Source organism: Otolemur garnettii, unplaced genomic scaffold (genome assembly GCF_000181295.1).
Source record: "Otolemur garnettii isolate 467f Iridium unplaced genomic scaffold, OtoGar3 scaffold00085, whole genome shotgun sequence".
Taxonomy (NCBI): Eukaryota; Metazoa; Chordata; class Mammalia; order Primates; family Galagidae; genus Otolemur; species Otolemur garnettii.
The window spans coordinates 1,232,613-1,250,302 of record NW_003852480.1 but is presented as its reverse complement, the minus strand read 5'-3'; the positions used below and the strand labels follow the sequence as shown (position 1 = coordinate 1,250,302).

Here is a 17,690-nt window from a genome sequence, read left to right as displayed (position 1 = left end):
TAATATGATAACTCTATATAGAAAGGCGCGAGACTTGATGAATACAACTGGAAAGCCACAGCATCCCAGGAAACATTTGGAGAGTGAACAGGAAAAATAATTTTCCTTACTATTATCATCATGGCCACCCAAATAGCAAATATTTAGACAGTTAGAAAAATTGCTCAAAATGACTCTCGAATATCTTTTTATTTAATCTAACTTGAAAAAACGCAACTTTTGTAGACCTAATTTTCCCAATTGCAACTACATTATATGTTTCAATGGAAGAATTAACACGATGGGTTCCTTTCTGTGGTGATATGTGCTGTTACATTAGCAACCCTTTTCTGGTACAAACAGAATAAACAGTGTGGCTTTCAAATACTTTTGAACCCATACTTTTCTTGTCTAGATGAGGAGAGGCTGACTGCAGCACTGTATGAGACTAACGGACGTGTATCAGCGGGTTCTGTGGGAGCTACTTTGAGAGGAGGTGTGAGGACCTGCTATGTTCCACCCTTCACTGATGCTCTAACATTACTTAAGCAAACCTGGATGAGACTAAGAACACAGCAGGAAAACAGCGAAATAGATCCGGAGACCTTAAGGAAAAACAATGCATATAAGGAACCCCAGTTAGGAGTAAGACACCTTAGCATACTTATTATCCACCAAATTATCTGAGTTTCAGTTTAATAATGCCTAGAAATCAAACAGAACTCATTGTCTGATGATCAGACAGAAATATTGTGAGAGTCAAAGAGATAATGTTTAACAAACTGCCTTGGGAAGCTGTTCTGATAGAAGTGATCAGTTCACCTTACTACCCGTCACCACTTCTCTATTATGTTAGGGAAGGAAATCTCTACACCTTTACAAAACGTCCTCAACGACCTATTAGAACAGATGGTCCTGCTAGGCTTAGAACACTGCGAGAACACTGTTTTCCCAGATTCATCGAGCTTTCTTATCTTCTCTATTAGGGATGTGAATACACGGACCATGAAATCCTGGCATCTTGGAGATGAAGACACATATATTACTGTGATTGGTGCTGACATAGTTAAGATATACAGGAAAACCCTGTAAATGTGAATGTGTAGCAGTGAAAACAGTTGGCAGCATTGTTGTCTAAGTAAGGTGATAACTTCAGTGCTTAACAGATGACTCAACTGGAAGAGAGTGTCTGGAAACAATTAAAAGATTGCTTTAGGGCGGTGCCTGTGGCTCAAAGGAGTAGGGCACTGGCCCCATATGCTGGAGGTGGTGGGTTCAAACCCAGCCCTGGTCAAAAACTGCAAAAAAAAAAAAAAGATATATATATATAGTTTTAATCAACTAAGTAAATCATGTTATAACAATCTTCTGCATCATTTTCATTGATCTGATTCACTTCAAGAGGGAGCACCATACTTTTCCAGATAAAGATGAAAGCAAACCCCCTTGTGTACAAATAATAAAAATGCTTCTAAATACACTTCTAATTGAGAAATATACACTATTTTAATGTATTTTAATAAATCCATTGTTGTGATGAAGCAAGAGCACTGTGTTATATCAACAGTATTCATACACACATTACATACATGCCCAGGCATGATAATCAGTTTTCAGTAGTAGCAAATCCATATTATAACGTTCATACTTAGATTTGCATTAAAGCCAAAAAGCTGCTGATACTCAGACAACCGTTCTGCATTTAAACTGAGACACCTAATGAGTTTGTCATTGTCCTGCACGCCCCATGCCCATCCCGGTTACTGTCCGTGACTATGGTTCCAGCCCCAGCGGTTTTTCTGTCCTAATATCTTCAGCCCAACCGAAGTCATTTGGAAAAGAGATAAGAGGCAGTGTAGTATAAGACAGCTTCCAAATTACAATCAACTACTTCAACACTTGGCGAGTGGGAGGTCCTAAACCTAATTATGGAATAAACTGGCCTAGATCTCACTCAAACTCAGATACATTAAAACATATTAGTGGTTGCCAGATATCGTCATGTGTCACAGATATTGACTTTAGACAGATAATCATCAACCGTATTTAAACATTTTAATAACACAAGTTCTTCTACACAGATAATAGTGAAATTATGCCAGCATAAGGCTCTTGGGCTTGTCCTAAAAATAGAGAGCATGAGGCCACAAATTAAAAGAAAATTAACCTACATCTAATAGAGACAGTATAATTATGCTACCTATTTTAGAAGTTAGGAAGTAGAAAGCTTTTGTTAGCCTTTCTTTGGAGAGTTTGAACACAAAATTCAGAATTTACACATAAGAATATAATCTGCTTCCTGACATAGAATTAACATAACTGGTTTGAACACTTATAAACTAGTTGAGACAAATGAAATCATATTCATTTAAGATAAAACAAAACCAGTACCTTTTGTTTAAAAAAATAAGAATCAAATCTGAACTGCCCTTTGCTTCAATTTTGTTCCTAAAGAACATTCAGCTTTTACGATCCTGAGATTTCATGACAACATCATGATTTTTCTCCTAAAGAAGTATGAATCAGAAAACAGAGGTAGAGCTATGGTTCGGAGTGGGGAAGGGTCAGGGATAGAGTCAGGGTCATGAGTAGAAACACGGAGAGACAGAGTTCTAACTCTAGACAGAGCTGGAGGGCTGGAGGTGACTTTCCTACAGCACCTTTGCATAGACCATGAGGCACAACATTTAAAACAGGTTACAATTTAAGAACAGAATTCGAGGCTACAAAGCAGAATCTCTTACCCTGAAAAACTCTTTAGTGGAGCCAGAGTCTAATGTTCCATAAGCAATTTCTGTTTGCTTAGAAAGATCCTCAGCACTTTCGATGGGAGACACCATCCTCTCTACAGTCAGGAAGGCAGCTAAGTTAGCCGTGTAGGAGGAGATTATGATCAGGGTAAAGAACCACCACACACCTCCAACAATGCGCCCAGAGAGGGATCTAATAACAAGTATGAAATGGATTTGTAAAGTGAAATGAATGACCTAATAAAAAGAACAAGTTAGCAGTATTATGCAAATATTGACTTACAGGGAGTATTTAACTTTATACTTTCCGTACATCTGTATGTTAATGACACCAGAAATCATTAGACATTTTGGGCGAAGAGTACAGATTAATTAGATTCCATGACATACCCAGAGCCCAAAACTTCAGTTTCCTGGCATTCTTTCATGGATATAATGCCCAGACAGTTTGTGATATGAAATCTCATAACAAAGAGATTTCAAGAAATGTACAAATAATCTATCCAATCCTTATATTAATTTACCCACTCCTGACTCATGTAAACATGAGCAGGAGAACCTAAGATCCCCAGAAAAACTCATAGCAATGTTTTACAAACAAAATCAAATATTAAGGGGAAAAGGACGATTCATCACAGATGTAGTTTTAAGCAGTAAAGCAACCCGCCATTTAATTCATCCAGTAAAGTTCCAAAACCCTCAAAAAAGGCCCAAAATTTCATCAGTTTTTTTGAGTGCAAAACATAGGCATCAGACAAAGTACAGGAGAGAAAATGAGAACACAATGATACTGTAAAAAAAGACATGACACAAAATATAACTGTTAATGAGGAAAACTCAGATGGCGTCACTGCATGGATGGCTATGACCTTGTTCATTAGTGCCTCCTGCTTAAATGAAAGAAAACTCAAGGAAAATAAATTAGACATTTAAAAGTTGGTCAAGAGAAAACTTTCTAGTTTGAAATAAAATAAAATAATTCCATGACTATAAAGTCTTATGTAAAATACTTTTAAGAAGCTTAATAGATTCTCAATAATTTATGTTAAAGCCCGAAGTAGATAGATACAAAAAAGATACGTATATAATATATATGCACTGTACTATTTGGAAATGTTTTAGAAATGTTAACAAACCGATAAAATAACTATTTTATTTGTTGCAATAACTCTGCTGTATCTATCAATTAGACTTGCTAGGGTGAAGAAATGACATTTTTAAAAATGTGAAACATGAAAATTTGGCAGTTTATAACCTAAAGATCCTGACAACAGTGAGACGGTCACCTTTGATGAAACAGATACCATATCAAAGTCTTGGGAAATATTTGTAGATTAAAGCACTCAAGTAGTCAAAAAAGGAGGGAAGCTAATTTAAAAGGAAAGGCTCTTTTAGATTCAAAACATCAGTTTGTGAGAGAGAAAGAGGGAGAGAAATACCAATAAGAAACAAAAATAATACAACTAAGAATCTTTATCATAAAGTCTCTAGAAGATGCTAAGAATTAAATATGATAGAATGGACAAAATTAAACCCTTCTCACTTACATTCTCACAAGGATATTAAATGCATTTTACATTTGGAAAACTCCTTCTGTAGGAAAAGGTACTCTTGAGATGCTCACTATTTGTTTCATAACAACAGGAGGTATAATTTGATGACATACACCCTATATGTAAGCAGGTGGATTCAGTGCCTAACTGCTCAAATTCCTTAAAACAAAAGCTGATTGCATAGTAATGGCTTTTGATTTTACACACGGTGTGTTAATTTGCCATATGTTTCAGAGTCATTTTTATGTCACTCTATTCGGGTTGTAAAAATTTAAAAAGTTAAAGCTATAACTTGTCCTCTATTCCTGTGCTTATCTCAATTAAATAGAGTAATTGATTTAAAGTGTGCATGATGTCTCAAAAACATCATTGGACTTACAAGTCATCCAAATGTGAAAAATATTTAAGCAACTTATCCTTTACTGTTAGCTGTTTTATCCGTTAATGCTTCTGAAGGGATTCTTGAGAAATTGTATGGAAAGGAACAAATTCTATTTTAGACTTACAGACAAAATGACTTCTATAATTAAAAACGAAACTTTCACCTACAAGCATCTGTAATGAAGGAGTAAATAAATGTGTATATGCTATTATTGCTTTTAAATTCCTATTTAATAATTTTTTAAAAAAATAATGTACATTGTACATTTATTTGAATCCTTTGAGTTACTGGGGAAAATCCAGGATCAAGTAGGAGAATAAAAATAATCTTTATGTTATATTTACTTCATAATTTCTGTAATTATATTCTTTAGGAAATTTATATCTTATAAGGATAAGGTTTAAACTTAATCTCATGCAATTAAGTTATTTTAATAAATCATTCTAAATCATAACTTAAATGTATTCTATCAACATTAATAATATAGTTCCAATTCATATGTTGCTTGGAAAAGGATGGTAATTATTTTTTAAATATTCAAAGAACATTTCTAAAGTTATCTGTGCCTTTCAAGATTTTTTTTTTTTTTTTGGAAGATAATAAGCTTCTCTATTCACCTTAACTAGACTGACCATATTTTATTCTAAAGAAATAATAGTTTGTTCATTTTAACAAATTAATACATTTTCCAGTACTATGTATATGTATTATGTTCATTTTTCAATGTGCACATATAACATATAGTAAGAGATATGTACCACTTCATTTGTTTAATAAAGTAAAATTTTCTCAGATCTATGCTGAGGCAAAAAATATCAATCAATAACAAGGAAAAAAGCCCAGCACAGTGACTTACACCTGTCATCTCCAGAACTCTGGGAGGCTGAAGCAGGTAGATTGCCTGAGCTCAGGAGTTAGAGACCAGCCTGAGCAAGAGCGAGCCTCTACCAAAAATTTAATAACTAGCTGGGCATTTTGGCAGTCACCTGTAGTTCCAGGGACTTGGGAGGCTGAGTCCATAGGATCGCTTGAGCCCAAGAGTTTGAGGTTGCTGTGAGCTGTGATGTGACAGCACTCTACACAGGGTGACTGAGACTCTGTCTCAAAACAACCCCCCTCCCCAAATACAAAACAAACAAAAAAACAAGAAAAAAAAGTGCTATATAAGATCTGTTTATACTACCAGGAAATAAAAGTTACTACATGTGAAATTGTAGTGAATTATGACATGAGTAAAATCAAAAGCACAGAAAAAAGATCTTGTTTTAGACACACCTTTGATGAAAATGAGAAGTCTGTGTGTCCTGGTGGGCCCTGGGTTGATTTTTGAATGTACCTTACACTATAGTCCCTATGAGCAAATAAGTTTCCCACTCCTTGACCACCCCTGGATCCCCAAACTCCCTGCAATGTTTGGGAGCAGGACTTGACCTGAGGGACTACTGGCAGGAACCTAGGCCAATATGTCGTAGTTCATAGTGAACGCCCATACACCTCTCCCAGCTTACTCAAGAGGAAGGGCAGAGCATATGTTATCCCACAATAACTGTTTACCTTTTAGGGTAACAATATACTTCAATGGCCTTTTTGCCAAATGTGAACCATTTCTTTATTCTTTCATGGATGAGAACACTTCCTGTGACCCCAGTTTTGTTAGTTTTATCTTCCTTATTTATAGAAACTTCTCTTCATATTTTTAACTTAAATAATATTAACTAAATATAGAGATGAAGCTATGAGTCTTATACATTTTGTTCAGAGGCATACACACACACATATATGCCAGGCTATGCAAATATCACTGCCATATCTCTAATTCAGTGCAGGCTCATGGAGAAGCCACAGGGAATCTGATGGACACAATATTTTTTAGATCCATTCAATTCATGAAAATGTGATTTTTATTACCATTGCCACTATAACTACTTACTATCAGACAAGTAAGCCACTGATAATTTCTGCCTGCATGCTGTATTTCCTTTGTCTCACTAGATGGACTATGCTAAAAAGACTGCAAAACACACAAATCATTCAGCTTCTTATATAATTTTTTTTAAAAATTCATCACTTGCTATACCTAAAAGGGCTCAAAAATGAACAATGTAATGAAATAGTATAAGAAAAGGCACCCTTTCACTACTCAGTATGCTATTCCATAGAATCAAAGATGGGGAATGGAGCTCAAATTAGAATATGCCAGTAGAATGATAATCTCTTTTGCTTAAAATGTTAAAGTAATCATTAGGAAAAGCATGATTTATTTCTCTGCAGAAATCTATCATTCCTATTTATGTAAGTCATATGAACAAAAGGAACATGTGCTTTGTGACAGATTGATTGTAAGTAGGCATACGGTGACATGAGTTTATTCTGTGATGGATGTGTTTATCATTCAATAGGGCACAGGATTTTGTAATGAACCATTAATCCCTTCCATGTACTTCTAGATAGTTGGAAAATGTTATAATATACTCCTTTGAATCTAGCAACCTAACCTTAAAAAAATAAAATTTATAATATCTCCCCCATACCATTTCCATGATGTAATGTTAAAAAAAAATAAAAGAGATGGGATGTGTGCCAATGAATTTCTGTCTCACAAGGTATTGCTTCTGCAATTAATAAATAATATTGCCCATTTTCCCATATACAGTTCTGTGGATTAACACACAGATGACTGTAAAATGAGAATATGCAGCAAAAACACGGTACCCCTCCAAGAAGGCATGGAATGATAGGAACCTTATGCATTTTATAGCCTCTCCATGGTGTGTATAATTTCACCAGGGAAATACGTGATCAACATTCGAAGAACATTGTTCACACATTTCTCAGGCTTATGCCGATGGGAAGAGCATGTCCTGTAGGAGTCTTAAACTCCTTGGACAGGCGGTCGGCAGCTGGTTCCTTCTTTAGAGTGAATTCATAAACACCATGAATATCCACATGAGACCTAAAATGCACAAAGTTAAAGCAGGTGAGTAACCAACCTTGGCGAAATATCGCATCCTTGCTGCATAAAGGCACCCAAGGAAAACCAGAGACTATTAAAAATCCCAAATTCATTAGTTGATTCACTACTTTGTGTTTCTCTTCCATCTTCAAACTCCTCAGTGTGCCACTCGTAGGGGCTAAATCTGCTCACCAGGAATAAAACTACACTGACCCCAATGTAGGCAAAAACAATGCACATCCAGATCTCATAGGCTAAAGGATCAAGAAATGAAAACACTCCCGGTTTGGACTTCTGAGGCTTCTTGATCATGATAGATATCCCGAGGCTCATAAAGGGCTTTGAGAAGTCAATCACCTCTTCTCTCACAAGGGTTATAGTTAATGGAGCAATTGCAATGTCAGCTTTCTGTAAGGGAAACAAAGAAAAGTAATGGAACCCGGAGTCAAGGTCAGGAAGGAATCATGGTTACATCACTGGATCACAGGGGAAGGGACAGAAATCAGAGAAATGAAAACAACTGTTTCCCTGGTAGAGTCTTAGTAAAGAATGAACAGAAAAGCAATTTGTTCCCCAAATGTCCTCCTCTTTATAGATACCTAGTGTATACACTTGGCTTTACTATGATAATCACACATCTACACTGCTTCTGTGCTTCTGCAGCCCTTGGTCATACATATGGCCCAGACGCTTCAAGACAGATGAAATGTCTGTCTCACTTAATCCACATGCTTACTGCTGGCTTCAACTTCAGGCTTTTAAATGTTCACAGATAAACAAGATAGTATTCCTGGAGTCATGTGGGAAATCAACAACCTCAGACACAGATACTTTTTCCGGGGAGGGGAGACATTCTATCAACAACAGTTCAAATTGAATGACTTATCTATGAGAACAGCATTACTTACCCCATATACAAGTTCTCCAACCATCCCATTCCAAATTTTCGTGTCTGCATCCCTGGCCCCATACTTGCCATCCCCAACAATTGTCAGCTTGTACTTGAACCCACAATGTTTGGCGATTTCTGCAGCCAAGTCAACACAGTAGCCCTCATAGCGCTCATTGCCTTCAAGCATCTCATGATTTTTCTTCATCATAACATATGGGGATTCCTATATGGAAAGACTGTGCTGATTAAAATATCTGTGTTGAATATATACTCTCATTGAATCATATCACATTATTTAATAACTACCTATTAGCCATATGATTTGACAATTACCTGCTTCCCCCAAAACATTTTCAAATGTCTATCATTTTATCTCATTAATATGGCTCATACCCAGCCATACCTTACAGCAGGAGACTGCTGCTCTACATCTATCTTATTAAACCTTGGATTCACCACAACCTTATTCAATTAAGGTTGATTAAGTTTACAGTGACCCCAAGGGTTGGCTCACGCATTAACCCAAAACCATGTGGTCACTGGTCAAGGCTAAGGTTCATGTGGAAATGATGTTCATGGTCAGTTACACACAGACTGAAAGGATCACTGCTGTGGTAATGCACTGACTCTACTCCCACAGGCTTCAGGTCTCACTCTGTCTATGGGATACAATAGTCTAGAGTGATGCCACAGGAAAGTTGGAGAGTACTTTCCCCCATAAACATAGAAAGAGAAAGCATGAATAAATGAGTTAACACAGTCCAGTATTCTCTGTTGTAAGGTGTCACCAAGGATATTTGAGGTTCTAGTGAGATAATTCTTATCAATGGAATAATAAAGGCAAGAGTATCTAACTTGTGCTCATTAAGAGATTTCCAAGTGCCTATTGATTTTTTTTTTATCTAAGTTTCTTATTAATCTATCTATATTTGCATCGCAGTATTGTTAGGACAATGAAGCCCACAAAATTATAAAGTCCACTGCTAAGATAAATTTGTAAAACAAAACAAATTGTTTGTCACAAAATCACATCCTATGATGACGTGGTTGTTGCAATGATGCATGTCTCTGTCCAGTTATCCAAAGCCTAGACGTTTAAGAAAAAGTTCAATGTTGGTTCATTCATTCAATATACATTGATTTTGCACTAGCTGTGTGCCAACCATGATGTTAAAACTTGGGGTAAAAAGAAGGAAATCATCTTTGTCTTAAAGAGATGATTTTTTTTTTAAAATATGATTCAAATTATTATGAGGGCACAAAATTGAGATGATCTTTTCTTGTGAAGAAAGACAAGCTGACCTCAGTAGGTAATCCTGGAATAAATGGACAGGTAGAGTTTACCCAGAATTCAGTGGGAATGGAAAAGGAGGCCCCTGAGGGACTATGAGGAAATCTTGTCCAGACTTTCCCCAATTGTTTGCCAATATATGCACCACAGTATGAATTGTCTGTCAAGCTGAATTTCAGTCTTGAAAAGAACAGGGAACATTTTGTATGCTTCAGCTAGATTTTTTTTGTATTCCTTTTAACAGAATAAGTATGCAACAAATGATTAAAACCCTGCAAAAGCAGCACAGAATTAGTTATTGTGCTAAAATAGAAACAGCTATTTCCCTTGACAGATAGCTTCCGTTAAGAAAATATAAAGTAAAAAATAGGCATATATAGCTAATTACCAAAATTGTAGTGACAACGACAGTCTTATTCTCAAGCCCAGAGGTGTCATTTCCAGATGGAAGTTCTGTAAGAGTCACAACCATTTTGTCCACTTCACTCCAGTAGCCAATCTGAAAAAGGTCACAGCAGATAGACACACAGATAAGTGACCTTTCTACCAGACACTATTTAATTAATTGCAAATTCACATCTGAATCTGAAATTAGACCCACATTAATTGGGCTACTTCTAAACAAAGACGTGTCTTTTGTACATGTGAATCCAATAGGCATTGAAAGGAGCTATTAAAATTCGTAAGAATGGTTATCTCTTCGTGTTCACATTTCATAGTTGCCAAGAGTAATTGTTTGGAAGTAATAATTTAGAAATATAGATAAAATCTAAACCACAAAATTTTAACCATAAACAATTAAAAGGCAGATACGTTGAACTGAGTAGTTACATGTCTGTTTGTACCAGGTATTTTTTTTGTCCTCTAAACTATAAACCTTTAGTGATAGTTCTTTTTCTTCTCCTTAATTAAAGACTTTTTCTATTTCCATAGAAAAAATCTGTAATACTTCTACTTACAGTAATTTTGTAGATGACAGCTCAGTATCACTTACCAGAATTAGATTTGATTTAGAAAAACATTCAAAAATCTATGTGTTTCTGGTAGTTAGACTCTATGTGAAGACACACTCCAGAACTCTTGAGTGAGATGATAATAACAGCTCACTCACCTCCTCACATAGAGAAAATTGCCTTTAAATCACTAAGGATTTACCTTCCGGGGCCCATTAGTTTTGAGCTCCATGATGTTAATTGTATAGTTTATTCTTTTGCCATTCTGGTCAAACTTTATATTTCCCGAGAGACCTTCAACCTGAACCTAATGAGGAAATGGAAAAGGAGTTACGAATGTACTTCAAGCAATTTTACAAACTGTACAGATCACTTGCCCTGGGCTCAAGTCACGAAAACTACCTTGACAAGGTTTATTTCCCTCTTTAACCTACCTTTGTGTTGTCAGGAAATAACACTGCCTGTATATTAAACATAAGGAATGAGACAAGGGTGACTAATTTGGCAGGACAAAAATTAACGGCCATGTTAAGTCACATTAACGATCATTTGGAGTGACTGACCTGTTTCAGGGCCCTTTCTATTTCTACACCTTGTCCCCAAGGGACGGCTGGGTTTGCCAGACAGTCTCCTGCATTCCCCCTTCGGGAGATTTCAATTCTCTGCTTTCGTAGGTTGCGGAAAGCTTCAGTCATCACTTGAACGGCATCATAGGTCAGCGCAGAAGTGTACTGAAAAGGATCACACGTGTTTCATAAGAAGGGGAGAAAATTAGAAACGCACAGCACACTGGTAAACCAGACTGCAGTCACCCACCACACAAGTCCATAATTAATTCCGGGAACTTAAGATCAATTTCTACATCTAGAAATCTAACAATCAAAGAGAAGAAATACAGAATTTTTGGACTATAGAATGTGCTCTAGGCTCTAAAAATGTGGTATTATGTTAAATATCACATCTATTTCAGCAAGACCTTTTCATTATAATTCTATGATTTTTTTTTTTTCTAACCTGTCTCTCATTAGAGAATCACTTATGGCCTACCCGGATGATACAAAAAACTATCAAATTAGCGAAGAAATATTTCCTCACTGTTTAATGATACATTCGTCAATGTGGAGGGAGCTCAGATTAGTTTTTGGATCCTTCATCTCTAATTCAACCTTGGTGATGCTCACGTAGAGCTGCACTAGTTGTAGGAATATTTCTTTAAGTTCCCCCGGATGATGCTGGGAATCAACTAGAAGAACCATAAAACTTCTTGATGTCTGTGCCCCCTTCATGCTTCCATAGTCTGTAATAACCATTGGTTCCCAACTTACGGGATTCTCATCCCAGGGGGACAACACGGTTATTACAGAACCTGGGGCCAAGCATAGTAACACTAACTATGGACAAAGCATTGTCAGTGTCGGGTGAAAGTATTTTTTCTTTTTTCTTTTTTTTTTTACTGTAGTTGAGACAGAGTCCCACCCTTGCCCTGACCAGAGTGCAATGCATCATAGCTCATTGCAAACTCAGACTTGGGCTGTGGGCATCCTGCTGCCTTAGACTCTAGAAGCTGCTGGGATTACAGGTGCTTACCATGAACATGGCTGGGTATTTCTTTTTTTTTTTTCTTTTTAGGATTCAGGGTCTCACTGTCAGTCAGGCAAGTCCCAAACTCCTGAGCTCAAGCAATTCTCCCTCCTCAGCCTCCCACGGAGCTGGGATTACAGGTGTGAGCCACCGCGCCCGGCTGGGGGAGAGTATTTTTATGTGCATGTATCTATCCTGCCATCTGTCAAATGGGATACTGCTAATAATAAATGTGATACTGTTCCTAATACATCACAGTTTGACATTAAAGCTTGACTGAATGCTGAGGGAATTTCTGGTGTTGAATATTTCGGAATTACCAGAAGTACAGTGAAGCTGGGGAAGAAGAAGAATTACTGTACCCAACTGATTTTGTGATGCTCTAAATGCTTGACCGCAGACCCCAAACAGGCACTCAGTGTTGCTAAAGAATCCTTCTTCATCCTTTAGTAACTGAGCTCTTCCATGCTCAAAATCATTTCACATCTTTTTTTTTAATCTTCTCTAAACACCTACACCTATATACACTTCCCTTCTTGTAAGTTCCTGTTAAAAAACCTTGCCTCATGGAGAAAGCAGAAACCATCCTAATGGGTCCCCTTTGCTTTCAACCATAAAACCACTAAGTTCCCTTCCCATCCTCTCTTTCCTCCTGAGATAACAATGCAGGGGTGGCCAGGCACCCTCTCAACAACCTCTTTGGCAACACACTGATCTTGTTTCTCTAATCTTCTCAAGGACACTGTGTCTGCAGTGACACATCTTCAGTACCCCTCACCAGCCTCTTTTCTCTCTCTATTAGATCATCTCTATTAGAAACCCAACTGATCTAACATGTCCTACCACAAACATTTCTTTACAAATATAATATTCTATAAGATCCATGCACTGTATTGTAAGTGTTATACCAAATGGATTATTTTAATCACATCTACTTAAGAAAAGACATTTTGGAACAAATAAAAAAAAAATCACATCAGGATAAATCTGCCCTACTTGTTTGTTTACTTCTAACCTCCCAGAGAAAACAAAACATTGATTAATTTCCCATCTTATAATCAGTTCATTGCCAACATACTTTTTGCAATAATGTCTAAGTCTCTGAAAAGAAAATAGAACCTAAATTGAATGAACTGGATATTTAAAATATGCAAATCACTTGAGAAATTAAATTAGCCAAAAGCCAAAATTTTCTTTGAGTCAATCAGCTCACATTACCAGGAGAAATCTATAAAGCCTTCTCCTAGCTCCTTTAGAGGTCTATACATGTCGGCTAACTACATTTAAAAATATAATAAGGTTGAAATACTAAAGGCATTTGGATTCAAGCAGCATATAGCAAATATGATTCAGAGCGTGGGAATACTATAAAAACAAAACAAAACAAGTCCTTTCTTTTTTTTTTGAGACAGAGTTTCATTCTGTTGTCCTGGGTAGAGTGTCATGGCATCACCATAGCTCACAGAAACCTCTAAGTCTTTTGGACTCAAGAGTTACTCTTGCCTCAGCCTTCTGAGTAGCTGGGAGTATAGGCACCAACCATAATACCCAGCTATTTTTTTTATTTTTAGTAGAAATGAGGTCTCACTCTTGCTCAGGCTGTTCTCAAACTCCTGAGCTCAAGCCATCTTCCTGCCTCAGGCCTCCCAGAATGCCACGATCATAGGCATGAGCTACCATGCTGGCCTGAAATAATATCCTTTCACCCTGCCCTCCCCACCCAACCCCTGAATTCTCAAATCTAATCAAGGACTAAGCCTATTTATTGCCATTTTGAATTAAAAGTCACAGTCATAGAAACACAATTCGGGGCTGAGAGAAAAAAATCCACTGCTCCTGTTTCCAGAGTTGCTTTTTGTTTGTGTTCTGCATATATGGCTCATTTATTCTTCTAAACAAATATGCTCACATTTTTGATTGGATCGTTAAATATTTCAGTTTTATTCTTCTGTTCATTTAACTAGATGTAAATTAATGTGAAGGGAACATGATGGCAATGTAACAATCTCTCTCTCTGAAAACAAAAGCTTCATCTTTGCCCCAGTGTTTATGTTCTGTGACTCCCTCAGCTGAGTTGGAAATTTGCATTTCAGTGAGGGGCCGTTCTGCTTTGCGGTGCCATGTCACAATCCCATCGTACCCACACATGAGGAAGAGATCTGGGAAATCGTTTTATGGTCCATTTTCCAAATGCGCTTTTTGTTTCATTTTAAATGTATAGTTATTGAGATTTACTTTTCAAAAGTAAAACAAAATACGCATTTTAAACATGTTTGTCAGGTCCAATAGCCATCAGAAAAAACATTGAGTAATATATTACTGCAGTCACTGATACCAGAAAACAGTCTTCTGGCATCGAAAGGTTGGAATAAAAAGAAATTTTATGTACAACTCCAATTAAATGAATATAAAAGAGGATAAACCAGCTGGGATATAAAATTTTACGGATCATCATAATGGTTACACCTTTTTCTAAACATGCTATCCCACCATGATAAAATAAGAAAAAAACACTCAAAGAACTGCTAAACTTTAGGTACTATGAAAGTCTTACAAATACAACTTCCTATGAATAGCCACTTGCCAGATTTTGTTCTGATACTTGAATTTGGTTGAGTGCAGTTTAGAAAGCATTGCATTTAGCATTAGAAGGCAGACTTCAAGCCTAGTTCTACCAATGACTGCTCTGTTGCCTTGGGTAAATTAACTGAAGTATTAGTATCTAAGGTTCCTTAGGGAAACATGGAGGGCAATGCCTCTCCTGTCTATGTTGACGAGGAAGGTAAGGAAAAAAAAAAAAAGAATCTATGTTTACCTAGTTCTCTGTGGGACAGACATACAGAGTCTTAGTAAATCCTTAAAAAAAAAAAACCCTTTGCCACAATAGGGTTTATGAAGGAGTTTATGCGGAAGTTTAACAACTTTACAGAGTCTTAGTAAATTCTTAAAAAACAAAAACAAAAACCCTATGCCACAATATTTCTTTTACTTTTTTATTAGAAAATTGTATGAGGGTACAAATGTTTAGGTTACATCGCTTTCAACTCTAAGGTAAAGTTCAAGTTATAGGAGAGCCCTTCACCCAGGGAGCATGCTGAACACCCTTACATTGTCCTATGCCACAATATTTTTATCCCAATCTTACAGGTGACAAGTTCAAGTTATAGATTTTTATTTTACTTTGTTGGTGGGGGGAGTGGGGGTGGTTCACAAAATAGGTGAACAAATTGGAATTGGAATCCAGATCTCTACCATTCTGGGTGAGGGTGACTAGCTGCTCTAGTTTGCCTGGGGCTGTCCCAGTTCTGCAATGATAAGTTTTGAGTCCCAGGAACCTCTTCAATCCAGGCACACTGGGATGGCTGGTCACTTTATTTGGCAAGTATTGAATCAAATAAGCAGATGTATAATAGATGATATGCTTGGTGAATTTTAAACTATGCTAAAATATAAATTATTAACCACCAGATATGCTTTCCATTTTTCTTTTATTACTTTCCTTCTTGGTGTAAAATTAGTTTGTTTCATTAACACGTCAATGAAACATCAATGTTACATATAAATACATTTATTACAAATTATTAATATAATGTTTTGAAAACTACTATCTCACTTCACAATAACCAAATTCTGTGATCCAATAAGTTCAGAAAATGACTATCACATTGACATATTGTAGTTTCTGAGAAATTCTGCAATAACAATTCCAGTTTAATTTTGTTTAATCAGCACTGCCCAAACTAATTAACATTTTTGAAATTTGACACCAATTATTTTCCATAAAATAGTGTTTTGTGTACCATAGTTTGAAATGTGAAAATTTTTATGGCCTTGCAAATTTTACATACTTCTACGAACACATTAATTATTTAGTTAAATGATTACATACTGAATATTATTTCTCTAGAGAATCTAATATGGTGTTTAATTCTTAGATTTTTATTTTACAGAATAATTATCAACAGGTTCAAAAATGATAAGCTCTAGGAAAAATAAGTAAGCCTATTACAAAAATTTTAGAAAGCCCTTCTTTGAAAAGGAAAACTGGATAGCCACATGTGGAAGAATGAGACAAGATCTGTATCTCTCACCACTTACGAAAATTGACTAAAAATGGATAAAGGACCATACCTAAATTTGGTTTGTTTTCCAAATAAAACCATTGGAATTCTGGAAGAAAATGTCGCAAAAACCCTTCTGGGCAAAGAGTTTATGAAGAAGGCCCCAGTGGCAATCACAGTGTTGTAGGACCCTCAAATCAAAACCAAGAGACTCTCACTAAAGATTATAGGGGAGGAATTTTATTAGCTGGCTGAGAACTTAGCGGGCCATATGCATTAAAGCACTGAGCTCCCCCACCCGCACCCCATGTTGTTCCCACTAAGCTCTTTTATACTATTTTAGCAAACATATATAGAGTTACAATTACAGATGTTAGGTCATGAGAAATTTTTATTCATTTATTTTCTACAATTTAAAGTCATAAAAATTTAATGATTATATTTTTTAGGAAACTACCATGATATTATTTGTTACATAGTCTCCTTGAAGGCTTTTCCTGTTTAGCATATCTCTTCAAGTTCTTTCTTATCTTTGGAGGCTGAGTTCTGCAAGTTCTTTCTTATCTTTGGAGGCTGAGTTCTGCAGCTGTTTGCTGTACTTTCAGGACTACCAGGGAGTATAAGATTTATTTCTTCTTCCTCAAAAGCAGCAAAAAAAATAAATAAATGGGATCTGATCAAATTTAAAAGCTTCTGAACAGCCAAGGAAATAATCGACGGAGCAAAGGGATGACTTACAATATGGGAGAAAAATATTCCCAACATATATATCTAATAACCAGAATGACAAGAAACTCAAGCAAATCAGCAGGTCAAAAATTCATTCCCATTAGAAAGTGAGAAAAAAAGACATAACAGAAGCTTTTCTAAGGAAAATAGACAAATGGCCAATGTGTATATATATATATACACATATATATAAAAGCTCAACATCACTAATCATCAGGAAAATGTAAATAAAAACCACAATGAGATATCACCTTACCCCAATCAGAATGGCCTTTATTAAAAAGTCCAAAATGATAGTTGATGGTGTAGATTCAAAAAGATAGGAAATACTTATACACTGTTGGTGGGGCTGAAAATTAGTACAACTTCTATGGAAAACAGTAGGGAGATTGCTCACAGAATTAAAAGTCAACCTACCATTTGATCTAAAAATCCCACTACTTGGTATTTACCCAAAGGAAAATAAGTCATTTTATCAAATAAAACACCTGCACTCAAATGTTTATTGCAGATCAATTCATAATAGCAAAGATGTGGAATCAACCCAAGTGCCCATCAATTCAGGA

General features: G+C 36.2%; 1 protein-coding gene across 4 annotated transcripts in view; it reads right to left on the bottom strand.

Annotated features, from left to right (window-relative positions):
* The window catches only part of GRIA2 (glutamate ionotropic receptor AMPA type subunit 2), a 144,180-nt gene that overhangs the window by 22,416 nt on the left and 104,074 nt on the right, over window positions 1–17,690 (bottom strand). For all 4 annotated transcript variants that reach the window (XM_003794686.2, XM_003794687.2, XM_003794688.1 and 1 more), the window contains exons 7-12: window positions 11,317–11,484; window positions 10,956–11,060; window positions 10,189–10,299; window positions 8,526–8,732; window positions 7,655–8,025; window positions 2,724–2,922 (exon numbers count right to left, since the gene is read on the bottom strand). In XM_003794686.2, coding sequence (XP_003794734.1) covers window positions 2,724–2,922; window positions 7,655–8,025; window positions 8,526–8,732; window positions 10,189–10,299; window positions 10,956–11,060; window positions 11,317–11,484 — 1,161 coding nt within the window. The remainder of the gene's footprint in view (window positions 1–2,723; window positions 2,923–7,654; window positions 8,026–8,525; window positions 8,733–10,188; window positions 10,300–10,955; window positions 11,061–11,316; window positions 11,485–17,690) is intronic.